This window comes from Argopecten irradians, chromosome 3 (assembly GCF_041381155.1).
Source record: "Argopecten irradians isolate NY chromosome 3, Ai_NY, whole genome shotgun sequence".
Taxonomy (NCBI): domain Eukaryota; kingdom Metazoa; phylum Mollusca; class Bivalvia; order Pectinida; family Pectinidae; genus Argopecten; species Argopecten irradians.
In genome coordinates, this window is record NC_091136.1 from 14,377,055 (window position 1) to 14,396,020 (window position 18,966).

The 18,966-nt window shown below is 36.4% G+C and overlaps 1 protein-coding gene across 7 annotated transcripts in view; it reads left to right on the forward strand.

Annotated features, from left to right (window-relative positions):
- LOC138317616 (nephrin-like) overlaps positions 1-18,966 on the forward strand; it is a 132,894-nt gene that overhangs the window by 72,285 nt on the left and 41,643 nt on the right. For all 7 annotated transcript variants that reach the window (XM_069259406.1, XM_069259405.1, XM_069259399.1 and 4 more), the window contains exon 3: positions 1,276-3,091. In XM_069259406.1, the coding sequence (XP_069115507.1) occupies positions 3,034-3,091 (58 nt within the window). In that variant the 5' untranslated portion in view covers positions 1,276-3,033. The remainder of the gene's footprint in view (positions 1-1,275; positions 3,092-18,966) is intronic.

Sequence of the window (18,966 nt, forward strand, 5' to 3'; positions counted from 1 at the left end):
TACATATGAAATGTTTAAGCTGTGAACAGAGATAAAATCAGTGAATGGAGATAAATTTATTTGAAAATTCAAAATATGACTTAGTCTAGGAATCATTATAAAATTAAGTGTATTATTGGACGGAGTCCTACACTTAACATCACAGTAATGATATACAACAAAGGAGAGGGACCTCTGCTGTATAGATCAAGAGTTTATATATAGAATTATGCAGACAGACAATGCTGCATTGTTGGGGCCTCTAGGAAAAGTTTTAGAAGTGATGAAATCCTTGACTACCTGACTAAAAAAAACTTGTTCATAGTCAAACGTTCTGGTGATACTGATTGGTTGTAAAGACGAGATTTAAAACAAAGATGTTGTTATAGTAACATTAGTGTGGGCATGATGTACTAATGGGAACAAAAACATCACAGTAACAGCCAATAAAGCTAAACAGTCAAAAACAAAAATGTACATAAACCAAAAAAAACCTGCTGAAAAATAAAAACAAAGAAATAGCTAAAAAGCATGTAAACAAACAAATGACTATGAAATAAAAACTTACATCAACAAAGAAATTCCTAAAAAAATATGTAAACAAAGAAATGGCTAAAAAATAAAGTGGTGCATAAATCTATACTGAGGTCAGATTTGAGTTTCATAGGATGACAATTTAAGGTCATTATTTCTTGTCATATTTTTTAGAAACCTAGTTCTGTATTGAATGTGTTTTAAGCTGTAGAGCTGTTGATTTACAGAATACCACTCCCCACACATCATTCCACTATACCAGATCAGGGTCATAAACTGGTCACTAAGTATCATGTCAAATCGCACCACTCTGGAATGGTTCCTCCCTCCAGGAGTTGGGCCTAGTTTTATTTCACATTTCAATGTTGGAATTTTAATGTAATTATGAGCCCCAGTAAGCTCTCCTTCTCTTCAGCATGCCAGAAATATATAAATAGCTATGGTGTAATTCCTATACTCCCTCTTCCCCCTCCCCTTCCTCTTTCCCCCACCCCTTCCTCTTTCCCCCACTCCCTCCTCTCTCCCTTTCCACACATGTTTCAGTGGCTGGCCTACAAACTGAATCATTTCCTGTATTTCTCACATAAAATAAGAGATATAGGTAAGCATGAACAGGGATTAGAAAATAAATTAAATATATCTAAAATCTTTATAATTTGTATAAGAAAACTTATTCCTGCTATATGAATTGTTGTATAGTCTTATTTTAGGTGTTACTATATATAGATATTGTTTTATAGCCCTGGTTTCCTCTGTTTACAGGCCTATGGGGTACACAGACTGAGAGAGGTACACCACCATCACCAGACAGTGCCAAGTCTCCAGAGTCTGACACAACCCTGCCACACTGTCCTCTGTCATACCAACACTAATTCCTCTGGCCCAGTGTCGTGGTCGTGAAGTCAGGAGAAAGTATTGTGGTATCCTGTCAGAATTTCTATACAAAGCTGTTGGTTTATTCTGGAGTGTTGCGCACCAGTGGCAGCCAAAAAACTGTGGAAGCCTTATTGCTATCAGGGGGATGTAGCGGTGTGTAACACAGCTAAAACTTATGAGAGCATCAGAGGAACTTGTGAAGGAATACATTGATAAAAGCAATTAGATTTCTAAACGGTCTCAGTACAAACGTTCGTGCTGCTTACACTGGTAACCGGGGAGCTCCTCACGCTAGTATCAAACTCGTACCTGGAATATTTCTCTAACCTCCAAGGACTTTACAAAGTGATAAACCGTGGGTGACTTTACAAATTGATAATGATCAGCGTGTCCTTATAATAGGATTGCCGCTCTAATCTATATTCTGTTTTATCCTCCACAGTTCTACACCACACAAAGGTATAGGTTGGTTAGGGGTAATCGGTGAGGGGAGCCTGAAGTAACACACGTGTGTGTATATAGAGGTATTCCCGTACAGACTGTAGATGTTAGGTTCTGGCACCAGTACCTGAGAGAAGACACACAAGCCCACGGAATACCAGTATATATATATCACACAAAGCCTTGGGAGGACCAGTATCATCGGAATATACTTCATTACCTATACTTCATTGTTTGTACAAGTTAGTTATAGGCCTGGTGTTAAATTCAATGTTCATCTCAACAGGGCAACATCTACTATCTTAGAAGGATATTAAAAAACTTTTCACAGATTCTAGTGTGCTCAGGAGATCTTGTATATTACAATATGGATGCTTGATAAGAAGTGTTATTTTCGCCCTGGAAGTGTTTTATATGACTTGGAATCCTTTTGAAAAGTTCTTCATTGTCACTTATTTTGTAGTTGGCTCAGAAAAAGAAGGAAGGAAAAAAATACTGACAGCATTAAGCTGTTGAGATTTAATTGTAAACGGTGCGAGTTGAATACCATCGGTTCAGAGAAGCAATGTGTAGCCCCTTTTACATTGACTGGCATACAATTGATTTCTAGGGGAGCGCTTTTCTCTGTGTATTGTAGCGAAAAGTGAAGCAATCGTGAACGGAATAGAAGTATTTCAATAGATCTGCAGCAATCATGTCGGTATACACCTCCTCGAGTGGTGGACACTCTCTTACCCTACTATCGGTAGTGAAAGGAAGGGGTGTGTGAGTTTTGGCTCAGGAATACCTCTTATCATGCACATGGTTTTTTTACAGGAATTCCGATTCAGTTGAGGCCAAGTTTGTTGTGGGACAGGAAATTAAGGTTGAGATAATGGTAAAGTGTCTGAACTCGTACCAGTGAAACACGTGTGGATGTGGTCCCGAGGGATTATCAGGCTTGTATAAGTGTTGATAAAACAATACTAAAACCCTCATCTCAGTACATACTCTGTGCTATTTAATATTCGTCCAATTTTGGATTTAAGTTTTGTGTTTTCATTCCGAGGAGGATTTGAAGTTGTAGCTGTAGTATTCTGTGTTACGCACGTGGAGAATAATACCTTTCGTTTATATGCCAACGGAGCAGCACGATGAATTAGTGCACATCGTAGAAAGCTTTACGAGCCAGTTTGGGAATTAATGTAAAGAAAATTATTCATCATGTTTGGATTATCGTCACTGCCAGCGTTAATCCTCTTAGCCTGGACCATCTACCAAGGTACGTACCAGGTTCTGTTACTCACTCACGCATGACTTTGATTTCACACTTGGCTGCTTAACTGTTAGGCGGAAATTACATTGGTAAATAGTCTTCATGTTCTTACGGATGTAATTTCCATAATAAATCTGAAAATGATGCGTACAGAACATTCCATGGTCAAAATATAATTCCTATTTTGAGAAAATGTACAGAATTTTTAAATTGAAAACACAATACCAATACTGTTTTGGAATTAACATAATAATTGTGATAAATATATTGAAAGTTTAAGGGTCGGATGTTTCTACCACAGACCAGTAATAATGCATGATGTTAGATTTTGTACTCTAGTAGCCGGTGACCCCAACGACTACAGGTGAACTCAGGTACACTACTTATTCAGACGGTTTCGGTATATTGATATTCTATGTTCTCTGGGCTATACAAATCTACTGATATACGAATCACTGAAGCAGAGATGATGAATCGGGAGAGATATAATATATTTCTATATGATTATTTTATTTATCAATTTGTCCGTCGTAAAGCTTTTTAAGTGATTTTCTATTGAAGATCTGCTCACCTGTTCGGGAGGGGAGGTGCTCATGTTCAGGTCGGTGTTGTGGAATTGTTCAGAGAAATAATGGCCTCAATAACACATCTAGTATAAATCTATAGGCTTTTTATGACAAGTGTCTTGCAATGGTGAAATCGTAAATCGGACAGAGAAAATGTTTTGTAAGGATTAAAATAATTATGTGAATAACTGATAATGACCTTGGGTTTGACAGGTAGATATCACTGAATTGGGTACAATTCACTGCTCGTTACAGGTAGATTTTAACCAGGTGATAATTGTTACGAATAGCTAAATAGATTACAGAGGTACAAGCCAGTTATAAGGTTCAATTGATTTCTAATTTGACCTCGTCCTGGCTGTTACGCTGTGTGTACAGCTTAACGTTACAAAGGTAGAAATTGCAATTAATCTATCACTGTCACTACCTGTACAGGTAAATTCAGGTGTAAATGTTTATCAACAGCTTTCTACATTTAATAGGGAACTTGATATTCACTTAAGATTTCAAATTTTGCTTTGAGGTAAAATCAAATTTGAAATTGATGGGAAAAAATGCATAAATGTCTGTGCTGGTATTGTTATAAAGAATTTAGAAGGACATGTATTACACAATGTGACAATCTCTGGTCTGAGGGGAGATCAGTTTTACACACAGGTAGGAGGAACTGTATGGGAGGGGGTTAGGGGATGTTTTATGTGTCTAGAATATTTAAAGATTTATCAGTGACTAAGCATTGGGAATCAAAATCAATTTTAGCCAAAATCTGGTATGGAAAGGAAAGATAATGGTATCAGAGGTAAAACTACTCCCTTGTAGGAAGATCTCAAGCACATGGGAAAATGTGGGGATAGTATTGGAGGGGAGGGAAGGCAGATGTCAGGTAGGGAATTTATGTGTTGGAGTGGGGGCCAGATAGGGAATTAATCCTAATTGACCCCTGGTCTATATGTAGTGGGGGAGGGAAGGAGGAGGTAAGATAGGAATTAGGTGGTGATGGTGGATGGAGAGGAAGTGGTGGGGTGGGGGATGGGGAGGAAGGGTGGGGGTTGGGGATGTCTTGATGAGTCTACAGGGACAACATTACTGCAAGGTTGTAATAAATACCACCAGGTTATCATGTCGGGACAAATCCTTAGGGAGCTATCAAGGGATATATAATATGTGATGGGGAAATCCTGGGGTCTTATATTAGATCCATTCATTTACAGTCCATGTCACATATAACTGTATGATAAAATTAGGAGAAAAGTAAAGATTTGTTGACATTTGCTTTAATGGCTCAGACCTGTTTTATCTATATTCATAAATACTTCTGTTAGTTCATCTTTAAATCTTTGCCAGCTCAGAAACTTCTTTCCATACCTGCTTACATTCATATTGATAGAACATGTTAATGCTGTACATAACAGTACATAAGGATCATTAGCTAGGCAAGCTGTACCAAGTTAGTGTTGTCTACACACATGTACACACATGTACCCCTGGGAATGCTGAGAATCCCCCTATACCTTACCCAACACACTCCTGCTACTACTGATGTCAGCATCCATCTCGCATTCCCAACCAACATTCTTCCCTCCAGGTTTCCTTCCTTTTTTGTCTCCCTACATCTCTGCTGCATTCCCTTTCTACCTCCTTTCTCCCATCCTTCTATCTTTGTTTATTTCCCTCTTATATGCTGTCTCTACTTTGGGTCAAAATGTTTTTCAGACACACTTATCTGATTTTGAAGCTGATCAGATTTTGGCTATTTACATTTGTGATGAAAACAATAGTTAATTTCTCCGAGCATGATGTAGACCAATCGGTGATGACCCTTGTTATTTTGTTTCCTCAAGGTCAAAGTCACCTCTGTATATAGCTGTTCTATAAATAGATTATTTGACTGAATTATTAAAAAGGAATCGCCATTTCCCCTGTTTATCCCCACTTGTTTATCGCCACTTTTTTTCTCAGAATAGTAACCTGACAGTTAGTGTACAATCACATCTACTTCACAGTTATGTTGCAACAGATAAAAGAGTGGGGGCAAGGCTTTTGGTTTTGAATGACAAGACATCAACGTATCCTGGATTATATACATGCCAAGTTTCTGTTTTAAGATCCTGTACTTTAGGGAGAAAGACATTAGTAATCTCCAAATTCTTCAAAGATTGGTGGATATTTAACAGTTTTACATTTCAGACCTATATTTACTTTGATATACAAATGTTTGTGTAATTTTGCAAGAAAGTTTGAACACAAATTCCAATGTGATATGAATAATTGTATAACTGTATAGCTGACTGTATTGTCAATAAGAAGCCTTGATTACGAGAAATATATAATAGTGACGCGAAATATTGTATTAGTTTAGCGTATTTTGTGTATGTGGTAGACTAGAGAAAAAGACATCCGTCCTGCCTGGTTACATTTTAGACCATTGTATCTAGCACATTGAGAACATCTGATGGTTTTTTCAAGGTTTTTCTATAGAAATTTGTCAGATTCACAGTGGAAGCCAACACCAGCAACAGTTTTTTATGATCTTCCTCAAACCCATCAATAAGTCTGCTCACCATTCCTCCCCTCTTACCACATCCAGCATCTTCCTGACATAGAAGTCCCTGGTACTCCTGGCTTTGTGTTTCAAACACTGTCAAGGTTACCAGAGTTCCAGGAGACAAAACAGAGACTAACCATCAGTACATGACAGCTGCCTAACACTATATCGATGATATAGCTGCCGTAGGCTGATGAACATTTTAACAACTCAGCCTCCAAGACACCTCACCGTTTTTTTGGCATACTATGGTTTCAATTCCTATACAGGCCACCAGACTCTTTACAAGTTGTTGACAAGTTTTTCTCAGCTGAATTCTAATGCTAGATTCTAATATGAATCTTAGACTCAGTGAAAAGTTTTCATGACCATTTTTTTTTAAAAAGAATCTTAATACAGTCTTTCCATAAAACATCAAAAAAGACTATTCCTCATCATTTTATTGTTAAGATTGTCTGTAATAATAAGCTAATCATAATGAGCCATTTATTGTGATCTCTATAATAATCAGAAGTCTGTATCCCTATTTTAAAATAGGGGAGATAATTCAATGTTACCACATTTCTTTGTGTACTACTTCAGATATTGCATGAAGGCTAACACGATTGATAAATTTAAAATTGTTTGAGTTGATGTAAGATATAGTAAAGTAAATAACTGAAAAATTTAAGTCTTACTTTGCCAGCCAAAACAGATAATAATCATTAAGATACCAAGTTGTGTGTGAATTTCCCAGCTATAATGTGTAGACATTTAGGCAGCAAGTGCTCCTCTGTCAATCAGAATGGGGCTTGATTTTCTCAGAGCTCATCTCATTGTACAAATACTAACAGTGGTGAGTAATTACTCGTTCAAGGATGAAAGCTAGAACATGTGGAAGGAACTTTTCTTGATCAGGACTCCAGTACCGTAAATCTCTCAAAATTAACTTATCTAACACCAGAAGTATGAAGTCCTAAACCTGCATTGATACAAACAAGGGGAGGTAACTCCCTGAATATTTCCATGTTAATTAATGGGTTATCTTGAAAACTTGGCCATCAGTCTCTAGAATATTAAAAATCTCTTAACATTTGGCTTGATTATTTTGTCTTTGTGATGTGTCTTATTCCAAAGACCTTAGTTTCAGCTTAAGTGGGAGATAATCTAGTATTAAAAATGTTTCAGAGCAGCTTAGGGTCTGGTGGCCAGTCTAAAAAGGCCTTCTTTAAAACTGTGTTTGTTAAGAATAGTTATTAAATACCAATGCACAGTGCATGGTCACGGGTAGGTTATGGTACAAATATTCAATGTCCTTGGTGACCCTGACTCACTTCCATAGAACACAAACCACATCTTCTGTTAGTAGTAGCTACCTCAGCTCACCTGTTATAGCCAATCCACAGCCAGGAAGTGTGGGGGAGTACTCATCAGTCCTGGTCCATCAGGGGTCAGACTTACTATACTATCTCAGCTTACCTGTTATAGCCAATCCACAGCCAGGAAGTATGGGGGAGTACTCATCAGTCCTGGTCTGTCAGGGGTCAGACATGTGATGGACCATCAAATAGATGTTAACCTTATAATGAGTTGTAGTTCACTTACCTTAGATATAGGGGAGGGGGTTACAAAAGGAGACACTCTGTGATAGTAAGCTTTGAATGGGGAACCTATTTATCGTTAAATGTGAAAGAGGGGGGGGGGAGAGGTGGTGTATAGCAAAGTAGGGGGCACTATCTGTAGGATTCCAAAGGGTCATTTTAATTAAGGGCCATCAGAAAAGTAGTCAAAAGGGATGAGGAGAAAATTTTATCAACCACTTCAACAACTAGCCTGATAAGAGTCATATTAGGACAGTAGATTGGGAAAATATCACTCAAGAACTTGTTATGACAAAAGTTGTATTTGATTCTGAAGAGGTTGTTTAATTCATTTGTAGAATTCCTGTGGCAGTGTTAATTTAACTTGGTTGATATTGTGAGTTGTCTGAAGAGTTTGGTGAAATTTGTAAGAAGAGTTGTATTGTTAATGATGGGGTTTAGTTGGTACTGTAGATTTTTTTGGTCTGAAATAGTGTATATGGTTAGTGCTTAACATCCTTTTATGTGTGTGTGTGTGTGTGTGGGGGGGGGGGGGGGGGGGGGGGGATGGAATCGGTATTGGTTAGAGGTTAGAAATCAAAATTATTGATGTCAGATGATAGAGTTACCCCATTTTCTCTACAATAATAATTGTATGGGTTGCTGTCACTCAGTAAATCAAGCCAAAGTCATCATTTTGTTTTGTAACTGATGGCATCGCGTTAAACACATTAGAACCATATAAACATATCCCCTCTTTGAACCATTACATTACCATTGTTTTAACTCCTGTTAGGTTGACTTGCTAATTTGATAATAGGAAACTTTTCTGCAATTTGTCACAGTGCCAGATAATCTTATTGTTTCTTTCGAAATGAAATTTAAATTTGAGAATATAAAAATTTATCTAAATTTAAATTTGATTAACTCCAGAAGGAAATGTTACCATAACAGGTAAATATTTAATGAACAATTGTGTTTTCTGGTGTTTTCGTGTCTCGAGTTTCATACCAGTGGAATCGCAGACGCCTTCCACCAGGACGTTTGACTCCCACTGGGATCAGCAGTTAGAATTGCAGCACCCCTGCAGAACTAGATGTTTATTAGATAGTGCTGTATTCTGGCATTGAACTTTGGGAAAACACATTATTTGTTAGTATCATCATAAATAAATAACACAAATTTCACAACTGAACACTTTATAGCTTTAACTTGGCAAAACTTTGCTGCCAACATAAAAATTGTGGCCAACGACATATCTGAAAAATGATCCAAGTCAGTTCTGTGTTTGTTAGCTGTATAGCGGGAGGGAAGAAAGTACAGCAACTAGACCAGGATCAAACCTGAACCTACGAACACAAGTCTGTTCCTATTGCGATTCCTGGTCACAGTCAAACTAGTTAAATAGCTACATGCCTCCAACCCTTCGTGAAGTCCTCCTTGGTGAGATATGAGATTTGTTAGGTACAAAGTCCTGTAAAAGGAGAGGAGAAAATGGAATGACTAGACTCGAACCTTAAACCTGAGAACACTAGCCAGATGCTCTACCGATTAAGATATCGAAATTGTCACCCAAATTCTATTTAGTCCAGTTTTGCTATGATGGTGTGTCTACTGGGGTTAATGATAGTAACTGTATAACGTGGAGCTCTGTTATACATCACCCGTTCATACAGTGATAAATTCTGGAAATTTGAAATTTCTGTCAAAATGTCAATTCAACGATTCAACAATGAATTATCAAACACAGGCAGCTAGAGAATGATGGTGGAACATTTCTTAAATTACAATGTATAAATATTACTGATAAATTGAATTTGTTTGTAACATGAAATCAAGATTTACAGAAGCTGGAGTTTTAAAGTTTTTGTGAAAATTTTACAGATAAAACATTAAAATTCTATTTCATTTCACTTAAAACTGATAGTAGATTTATGAATATTGATAGGGAAATGGAGATAAACGTTTGTATCCGTGGTAACAGAGCTTCATTAGACTGTATACAGAACAATCTGAAACATCTATCAGCCGGGAGGAATGGCCCTACAAGGATAAACGTGTTCTATACAATAGTTAATTCTCAAAACACCAATAACTCCACAAATGTTTAAATACAATCACGCACTTTATAGCTGCAAGTTTCTGGACGTACTGCCAGTATTCTATAGGGTAGTAGGCATTTACATCAAAATGTTTTAAAATTTATCAAGCATTTATGGAAATATGTCACCATAATGATGATATATAGGTTAGGCTGTTCTGGTGTACCACAGACATACAAAGATCTTAAATCAAGTCCATGTTCTCATTTTAAATTAGACTACAAAAGCCTTTGTGGGCTTGGTCTATTGTATATGTGTGAATCGATGAATTCATTCTTAGCTTACCTGGCCCAAATTTGGCCACAAACATCCTTGGTGGAAGCTGAACAGAATTTGTATAAATTTTGGATTGGCAAGCATGGATTTATCACTTGACATTTGAAAGGGGAGATAACTCTTGAAATTTATTGACATTATAATTTCTGTTCTTTTATAGTAAATTCTTTTGAAAATTGAGTTAGGATAAAACAGTATTTGTTAGAAGTCATCAATAAATTTTATTATCTGATGAAATAAACCAGTATTTTTCTAGTGCACATGTCACCTTGAAAGTGAAAATTCCTCCTAAACCTTTGTGTGTATAAATTCTTTCTCTATAGTTGCTTGTCACTTTTTAGCACTTGATCCATTCATTGGTATCAAACGATTTAGGACAGATTTATTGGTTGTAAGCACTTTGAGACAGAAATACAAGGTAAATAGGTACGCTTGTACTAGCAGACTCAGAGTTAGGCATTCTCTTCTAACACCAGACAAAAGTTAGGCATTCATTTATACCACAGGTTTACGACTCAAAAAAAAAAAAAAAAAAAATTGTTTACTTAGCTCTGTATCCCATTTCCAGAAAATGGGGTAATTAATTTTAAAATGCTCTGAACACCACAAAAATCATCCGATCTGAATATTTATTAGCTTATATTGAAGACAATTCCTTACTGGTCACTATGGTATATGATATGATGGGTTTATGGGCAAATTTTATTTCATATTGAAAGTTGAATTACGAGGATTCATGTAAAAATTGTTAGTCGGAAAAGTACATGCTACATCCCCAGCTCACGATACCCGAATGAGCACAGACTGAATAAAATCGCCATCCATTCAACGAATGCATCCCTGAAGTGCAGATCCTCAATATAAACTCACTTACTTATAAAAATTACACATTGGTATGTGTTTATACCAATAGGTGTTTGGTTTCAAAGTTAGGCATTCATTGAGGATGCATGGCTATAGATAATAGCTAGGCTTATACATTGTTGGGGTTTAGACTTACATTGTTGGGGTTAACGGTACCACTTTTGTGGTTTGAAGTAATTCCAGTTTATGGTTGTGACAGTGATGTAGAGTACAAGGTTTTATACTTCTGTATCAGTGTGTATTAGGGTTACCTACACTCTTACTGCATACAGCCATAAATCTTAACACCAAACATTACACACATCAGTCAATGCAAGACAATGTCCTCTTTCTTTATCAATGATATATCAAAACAATATTCCATTTTCCCATTAATGATTTCAAAGCAAATGTCCATTTTTTTCATCAGTCCATACATTTAACAAGCTTCTCTTCCATCGTCCATCCATACATTATCTTGTCAGAGCATTATCTCCCATACTATATAAGCATTCTAACTTAGCATATGGGTCTATTTGGTAAGATAGTATGTCACAGTAACAAAACAAAACCATTACACTGTGACCTATATTTTGACTGTTGACCTCAATTTGATAAAAACTCAAGGCTCTGTCTGCTGTTATTATGATATAGTATCTTACATTCAACTCATCTTTTGTTTCATACTTGAGTATGTACATAGTACGTAGTATAAGCTTGTCTACATGTGGACCGAGCCTGATCATTTCCTCAAGTAGCTACACAGCCATATGGAACCTGATCTGACCCACATCAAAGCCACAGAACCTTACATCTGACATTATTCCAGGATTTAGAAGTTTATGACACCAACAAAAACACACATTTTTAATGAATAGTTTCCATGGTTTTGAACATGGTGGTATATATACAGATGGCTTCCAATCATTCATTACCCTGATCTAGGTACGGATAACACTGATTCTAGGACAGATAACTCCTGATTGATTGAAACCAATTAGAACAGAGGAACTTTACGATTTGATGTGAAATAAGTAGGGTTTTTTTTATTCGACATGCTATCTCCTGGCATTCACAATATTTGTATCAATCAGAGAATTTTTTATATACAAGCCGAAATTTTATATTTTGTTTGGCTTGCTGTCTGGTTTTGATAACTTCTCTTTTGCAGTATACTTTTAATCTGTTTGACTATGTTTTTTTTTAAAAAAAAAATCTTTGAAATATTTTACATGCCAAGTGTTACTAGTATTTAAGTTATGCCATGAGACTTTTCTCTGATCTCATTAAATCAACCTGAAGGTGTTTTTCCTCAAAATGTATTTCTGTGTTGGAGCATTGGTACTTGTTGCTCTTGGTATTTGGTCATTATAAACTTCATGGAAATAAACCTGAAAAAATTACCAGTAGAAAGATCAAAGTTTGACACTCTAGAACAGATGTAGAATATATTGTTTTACAATTACGATTTGAAAGTTTAAAAATTCCTGTCATAGATTTTGATAAAAACTATGCGTATTTTAAGTCAATGAATTCTGGTCTGTGAGATAGAGGCTGCCAAGATGTATAGAGTACAGTGATGTCACTATACAGAATCTGATTTGTAAAATAGGAACCATGTTTTACAATGAATGATGACTCTCTGTAGGCGTTATATAATAACCTACCATGCTGGTGCCCTGTGTCACATCCAACTTATAGAACTGCTCACAAATTCCTCATCAAATTCAATTTTACTGTCATATTATTCAAATGTTAAATATTGATCATTAGGCTTATTTTGTAAATCTCCAGATGTTTTTTAAAGATTTAAATCTATGATAATCAGAAAGTCAAATTTGTTTCTAAATGAATTGCTTAAATTTGGTCATTATATAAAACTTCATGGAAATATACCTGAAAAAATTAACCAGTAGAAAGATCAAAGTTTGAACACTCTAGAAACAGATGTAGATATTTTGTTTTTACAATTACGATTTGAAAGTTTTAAAAATTCCTGTCATAGATTTTGATAAAAATGCTATGCGTATTTTAAGTCAATGAATTCTGGTTCTGTGAGATAGAGCGCTGCCCAAGATGTATAGAGTACAGTGATGTCAACTATACAGAATCTTGATTTGTGTAAAATTATGAACCATGTTCTTTTTTTACAATGGAATGATGACTTCTGCTGTAGGCGTTGATATATTAACCTACCATGCTGGTGGCCCTGTGTCACATCCAACTCTTATAGAACTGCTCACAAATTCCTCATCAAATTCAATTTTTACTGTCTATATATTCAAATTGTTAAATATTGATCATTAGGTTATTTTGTAAATCTCCTAGATGTTAAAGATTTAAATCTGATGATAATCAGAAAGTCAAATTGTTTTCTAAATGAATTTTAAATGGTAGACTATTGAAATTGTTGTATGTGATATTGTGTGGAGTGCTGCTGTCACAAATCCGCTCTGTTCCCCTACAGTACACTCATGTAAAAGTGTTCTGCTTGTCTATGGGGGTTACAAGCTAATCACTTGTTTTTGCTAGAGACTACTGGCACCTTCAGTGTCGCAAATGGCAAACAATTCTATGAATGTAACATTGGGAATATATATATTTGAGAAACATTTGCAGCTAGCATACTACATACTGTTCCCATGAAAAAAGTGCAACCCTTGCCTGTCCTGTTACATCGAACTGCATCAGATTAAGTCCTACCCAAGTTCATACTCAAATAGTAAAAACATTGAAGGTACATATATGAAGCTAGAATTATCAATATTTATGTAAGGTTAAACTTTGTCAAAAGTTTGAAAATCCATAGTCCAGTTTTTTCTCCAATATAGTTTGGGGTATAGCACGGTCGATACTTGGACTCCAATCTCCAGAGTTCCAAAAATATCCAATAAGTTGATATCTGTAATGATTGTGATGGACATATGACAGTGTATTTTTATCCTTTGTCCTTTTGATTCTTTATGGTGATTAAAATAAATAACAAACAACAAAACACCAACAGACAGGTTTCTTCTGCACCTGCTATGTATATGAAATCTGTTAAAGAAGGTAAAGGGAAGGTAACCCGCGCACTCTTGTTTGTAAATAAATTAAACAGAGGAAGGGAAGCAGACGGTCGGTGTTTATGTATCTATTTCGGTTGTTGTTTTGTTTCTGTACAAGCTTGTACTTGTCTGTATCTGTCAAACATTTAACTGACTTTGTAGCAGTAATGACAAGTAGAAAAGACCGAAGTGAGCATGATGTGTTAGCTGATAATTCACAGCTAGTATCTAGTAGTCCTCTAAACACTTACAGGAGTTCTCAGTACTGAATCTTGCAGGATATAGAGCTAGTTACACTGCACTGCAGAACTACTATGTCCATCTGCTGTAAGATTGTACCTGCAGTGGTACCCATTGCATGATCTCCCTATATGATTATTTTTTTCCTTATACAGTTGAGACCATGTTGGCTTGAACATGGGTAAGTTACCATTCTGATTAATTTGGATTCTCATTTTGTCCCCAACCAAAGTTTTTACTGATTTATTCAGTTGGAATATTTTGAATACTAAAAGTCCTAGCATTGTCCCACTGACTTCCAGTTATCTCCCTTGTCAGTATTATACTGTTTGTTCCCCAGTTATCTCCCTTGTCAGTAATTTACTGTTTGTTCTCCAGTTATCTCCCTTGTCAGTAATTTACTGTTTGTTCCCCACTGTTACTGTTAACCAATATTAAAAGAACAAAGATATGAATTCTGCAAGTTTAATTGTTGATTTTACTCTTCGGTGTGAGGAGTGCTCAAGGTTCTGTCCCTTTGCAGCTTGCCATGGTCCTAACATTCACAGTGGTACCAGTGGTAGTTGTGGTACCAGTGGTAGTTTGTAGTGCCAGTGGCCAGTGGTACAGTGGTAGTTTGTGGTACCAGTGGTAGTTTGTGGTACCAGTGGTAGTTTGTGGTATCAGTGGTAGTTTGTGGTACCAGTGGTAGCCCTGCAGGTAGGGCGTAAGAATTGTACCTGCTGCCCCTATTGCATGATCGTTAAAGGCGACTAAATTTAGTATCTTATCTTTTCTTTCTCTCTAAATTACTTTGTTCTTCCTAGAGTCTCCCTTGACACCACCTCACTTTTGGCCTTTGGTTGAGTGCTCGCCCCTGTGAGGAAGGCTCTGGGTTCTGTCCCCTGGCCGAGACACACCAAAGTCTATAAAAGTGGTAGTTTCTGCTCCTGCTTAGCGCTCAGCATAACGGGAGTGGGACGACTGGTTTGCCCGTTGTCAGTATAATGTGACCGGGTGGGTTGTGTTGCTTGGTGTCTTCGGCGGCATTATTCAGTGATATAGCATTATAAAAAGGGCAACAGTTCCACTATACAAGAAGACACAACACGAATATACTGCAGTCTCCCAAAACACGCAACTCGCACAACATACACGCAACACGCCGCATACATGGGAGGCCGTCCTCACATGAATAGGACGTTAATTAATCAAACAAACAAAGTTTGTGTTACCAGTGATAGTTTGTGATACCAGTTTTAGTTTGTGTTACCAGTGGTAGTTTGTGGTACCAGTGGTAGTTTCTGCTCCCTCCCAACAACTCTCACCTCACAATGTCCTCATGATGTGATTGGGTTAGAGTATAACTATCACAGAGACACAATTATTTACATCTTTGAAATAATTACTTTGAGAAAATCACATAGACAAATGGATGGTATTGGACTAATTTGGACTTTGTGGTATTGGCTGATTTCAAATGTTCTACTTGCTGCTCTAAATATTTCACCAAAAGAGTTGTAGCCAATTCTGAATCTTGAAATTTTAACCATACTCATGTTATTTATATACCAGTTAAATTCTAAGTGGAAATATCAAATGCTTTAGAATTTTTGAAGTTTTCAGTTTTTCAGAAAATCAAGAAAAATGGTTGGTACTAATCATATATAGTAGTGAATTTCCTATTTGTTAAGCTTACGTACATTCTTAAGGAATTGTGATAATGTTTGTGATTGAAGAGCCGGTGGGATTAGTCGCCTCAGTCTATAGGTTACTAGTTACAGTGAATCACTAAAGCATTAGATAGGCAACCTAAATGACAGATTTTACTATCTCAATTTAACATTTTGTAGCTTTAATTGCCACACTTTTTTAGAAGAACTCATAAACGTATCCTATTTTGATGAAGCATGCCAAATTACAAGTGCACCAAAGCCCTGGTATATTGAATTTGTAATCTGCAAGATTCTCATCTATGTTGGTATGAAGTGCCTGGATGAAGTTGGGAATCGTTTCCCCGAGACTTAATTGAGGAACAAAGTAGTTCAATTTACAACTTACAAACTGCTGTGACCTTGAGAGGAAGATTTAATGTTGACGCTGTCATAATTGCGGGGTAGAAGTGAGATGATATCTCGTTAGTTAATCATTATACTGTCATGTGTGTTATATTAATGGTGGAGGAACTGGAGTATCGCTGGTACTAAAGTTATCTGTGGTACATATATATAGGCACAAAGTTGGTTTTTACTGTAATTATATCAATAATCACACCAGTATCGTATAAAAATCAGATACATGTTAAAAAGTATCTATCTATATATATACATGCTACATTAATTTATATATAGATAGGTCAAGGTCACAGTGCAAGGGCATCAGTACCATTATTCTAACTTATTCTAGGTCATACGACTATATCAGTAGTTGATTTTCATTACATAATCATGACAAAACAAAAAATCATTATGTAGGTTCATACTACCGTAAAATGTTATCTCAGAAGAAATGTTTACATTATGTTCACTTTTATGCCCTTTCATAACGGGTCGGTAGTCATATAGTGTTACATTGTCAGTCACTTCCGTCCTTCCTGGATTTGGTATGAAGACCAACCCTATATTCCATGGTACAGGGACAGTAAGAACATAAACCAACCCTATATTCTATGGTATGGGGACAATTAGAACATAAACCAACCCTATATTCTATGGGAGTTGGACAATAAGAACATAAACCAACCCTATATTCTATGGCAGTGGGACAATTAGAACATAAACCAACCCTATATTCTATGGTATGGGGACAATTAGAACATAAACCAACACCCTATATTCTATGGTATGGAACAGGGACAATAAGAACAATAGAACCAACCAATATATTCTATGGGAGTTGGACAATAAGAACATAAACCAACCCTATATTCTATGGGACAATAGTTCTATGGGGACAATTAGAACATAAACCAACCCTATATTCTATGATAGTTGGACAATAAGAACATAAACCAACCCTATATTCTATGGTACAGGGAGAATAAGAACATAAACCAACCCTATATTCTATGGTATGGGGACAATTAGAACATAAAACCAACCCTATATTCTATGGTACAGGGAGAACAAAGAACATAAACCAACCCTATATTCTATGGTATGGGGACAATTAGAACATAAACCAACCCTATATTCTATGGACAGAACACAAGAACATAAACCAACCCTTATTCTATGGTGGACAATTAGAACATAAACCAACCCTATATTCTATGGAGTGGGACAATTAGAACATAAACCAACCCTATATTCTATGGCTAGTAGGACAATTAGAACATAAACCAACCCTATATTCTATGGTATGGGGACAATAAGAACATAAACCAACCCTATATTCTATGGTACGGGGACAATGAGAACATAAACCAACCCTATATTCTATGGTACGGGGACAATGAGAACATAAACCAACCCTATATTCTATGGCAGTGGGACAATTAGAACATAAACCAACCCTATATTCTATGATAGTTGGACAATAAGAACATAAACCAACCCTATATTCTATGGCAGTAGGACAATTTTAGAACATAAAACAACCCCTATATTCTATGGTATGGGGACAATAAGAACATAAACCAACCCTTATATTCTATGGTAGGGACAGGGACCCTTAATGGAACATAAACCAACCCTATATTCTATGGTACAGGGACAATAAGAACATAAACCAACCCTATATTCTATGGAACAGGGACAATAAGAACATAAACCAACCCTATATTCTATGGTACGGGGACAATAATGAGAACATAAACCAACCCTATGTTCTATGGTACGGGGACAATGAGAACATAAAACCAACCCTATATTCTATGGTACGGGGACATAAGAACATAAACCAACCTATATCTATATGAACATTGGGGGACTATGGTACGGGGACAATGAGAACATAAACCAACCCTATATTCTATGGTATGGGGACAATTAAAACATAAACCAACCCTATATTCTATGGAACAGGGACAATAAGAACATAAACCAACCCTATATTCTATGGCAGTGGGGACAATTATGGTACAACATAAACCAACCCTATATTCTATGGTATGGGGACAATTAGAACATAAACCAACCCTATATTCTATGGTACAGGGACAATAAGAACATAAACCATCCCTATATTCTATGGTACTAGGGACAATAAGACATAAATACCCTATAACATAAACTAAGAACATAAACCCCTATATTCTATGGTACGGGGACAATGAGAACATAAACCAACCCTATATTCTATGGTACGGGGACAATGAGAACATAAACCAAACTCTATATTCTATGGTACAGGGACATTTTAGAACATAAACCAACCCTTTATTCTATGGTAATGGCGACAGTTGACTTGGCTAACATGACAGACCATAGTAGTATCACATCCCTATATACAAACTCCTCAGCATTGCCAAGTTTGGAGCCATCACACTATAGGCTGTATAAGGATAAAACCATGATCTGCCAAAATTCCGGCCATGAGATTGTATTCGTCTGGTCGAATTGATAGGCTTGGGATCTCCATAATAACCATCATTTCTTCATTAATCAGATGTTACAGGCCTGTTTCCAAATAGACGTCGCCACTTCCAGTAATTTCTCTCCTGTAACATCACAGCCCTAATCTGCATATATATACGCATATGTACTCCTGTTAGGGTGAAGCGA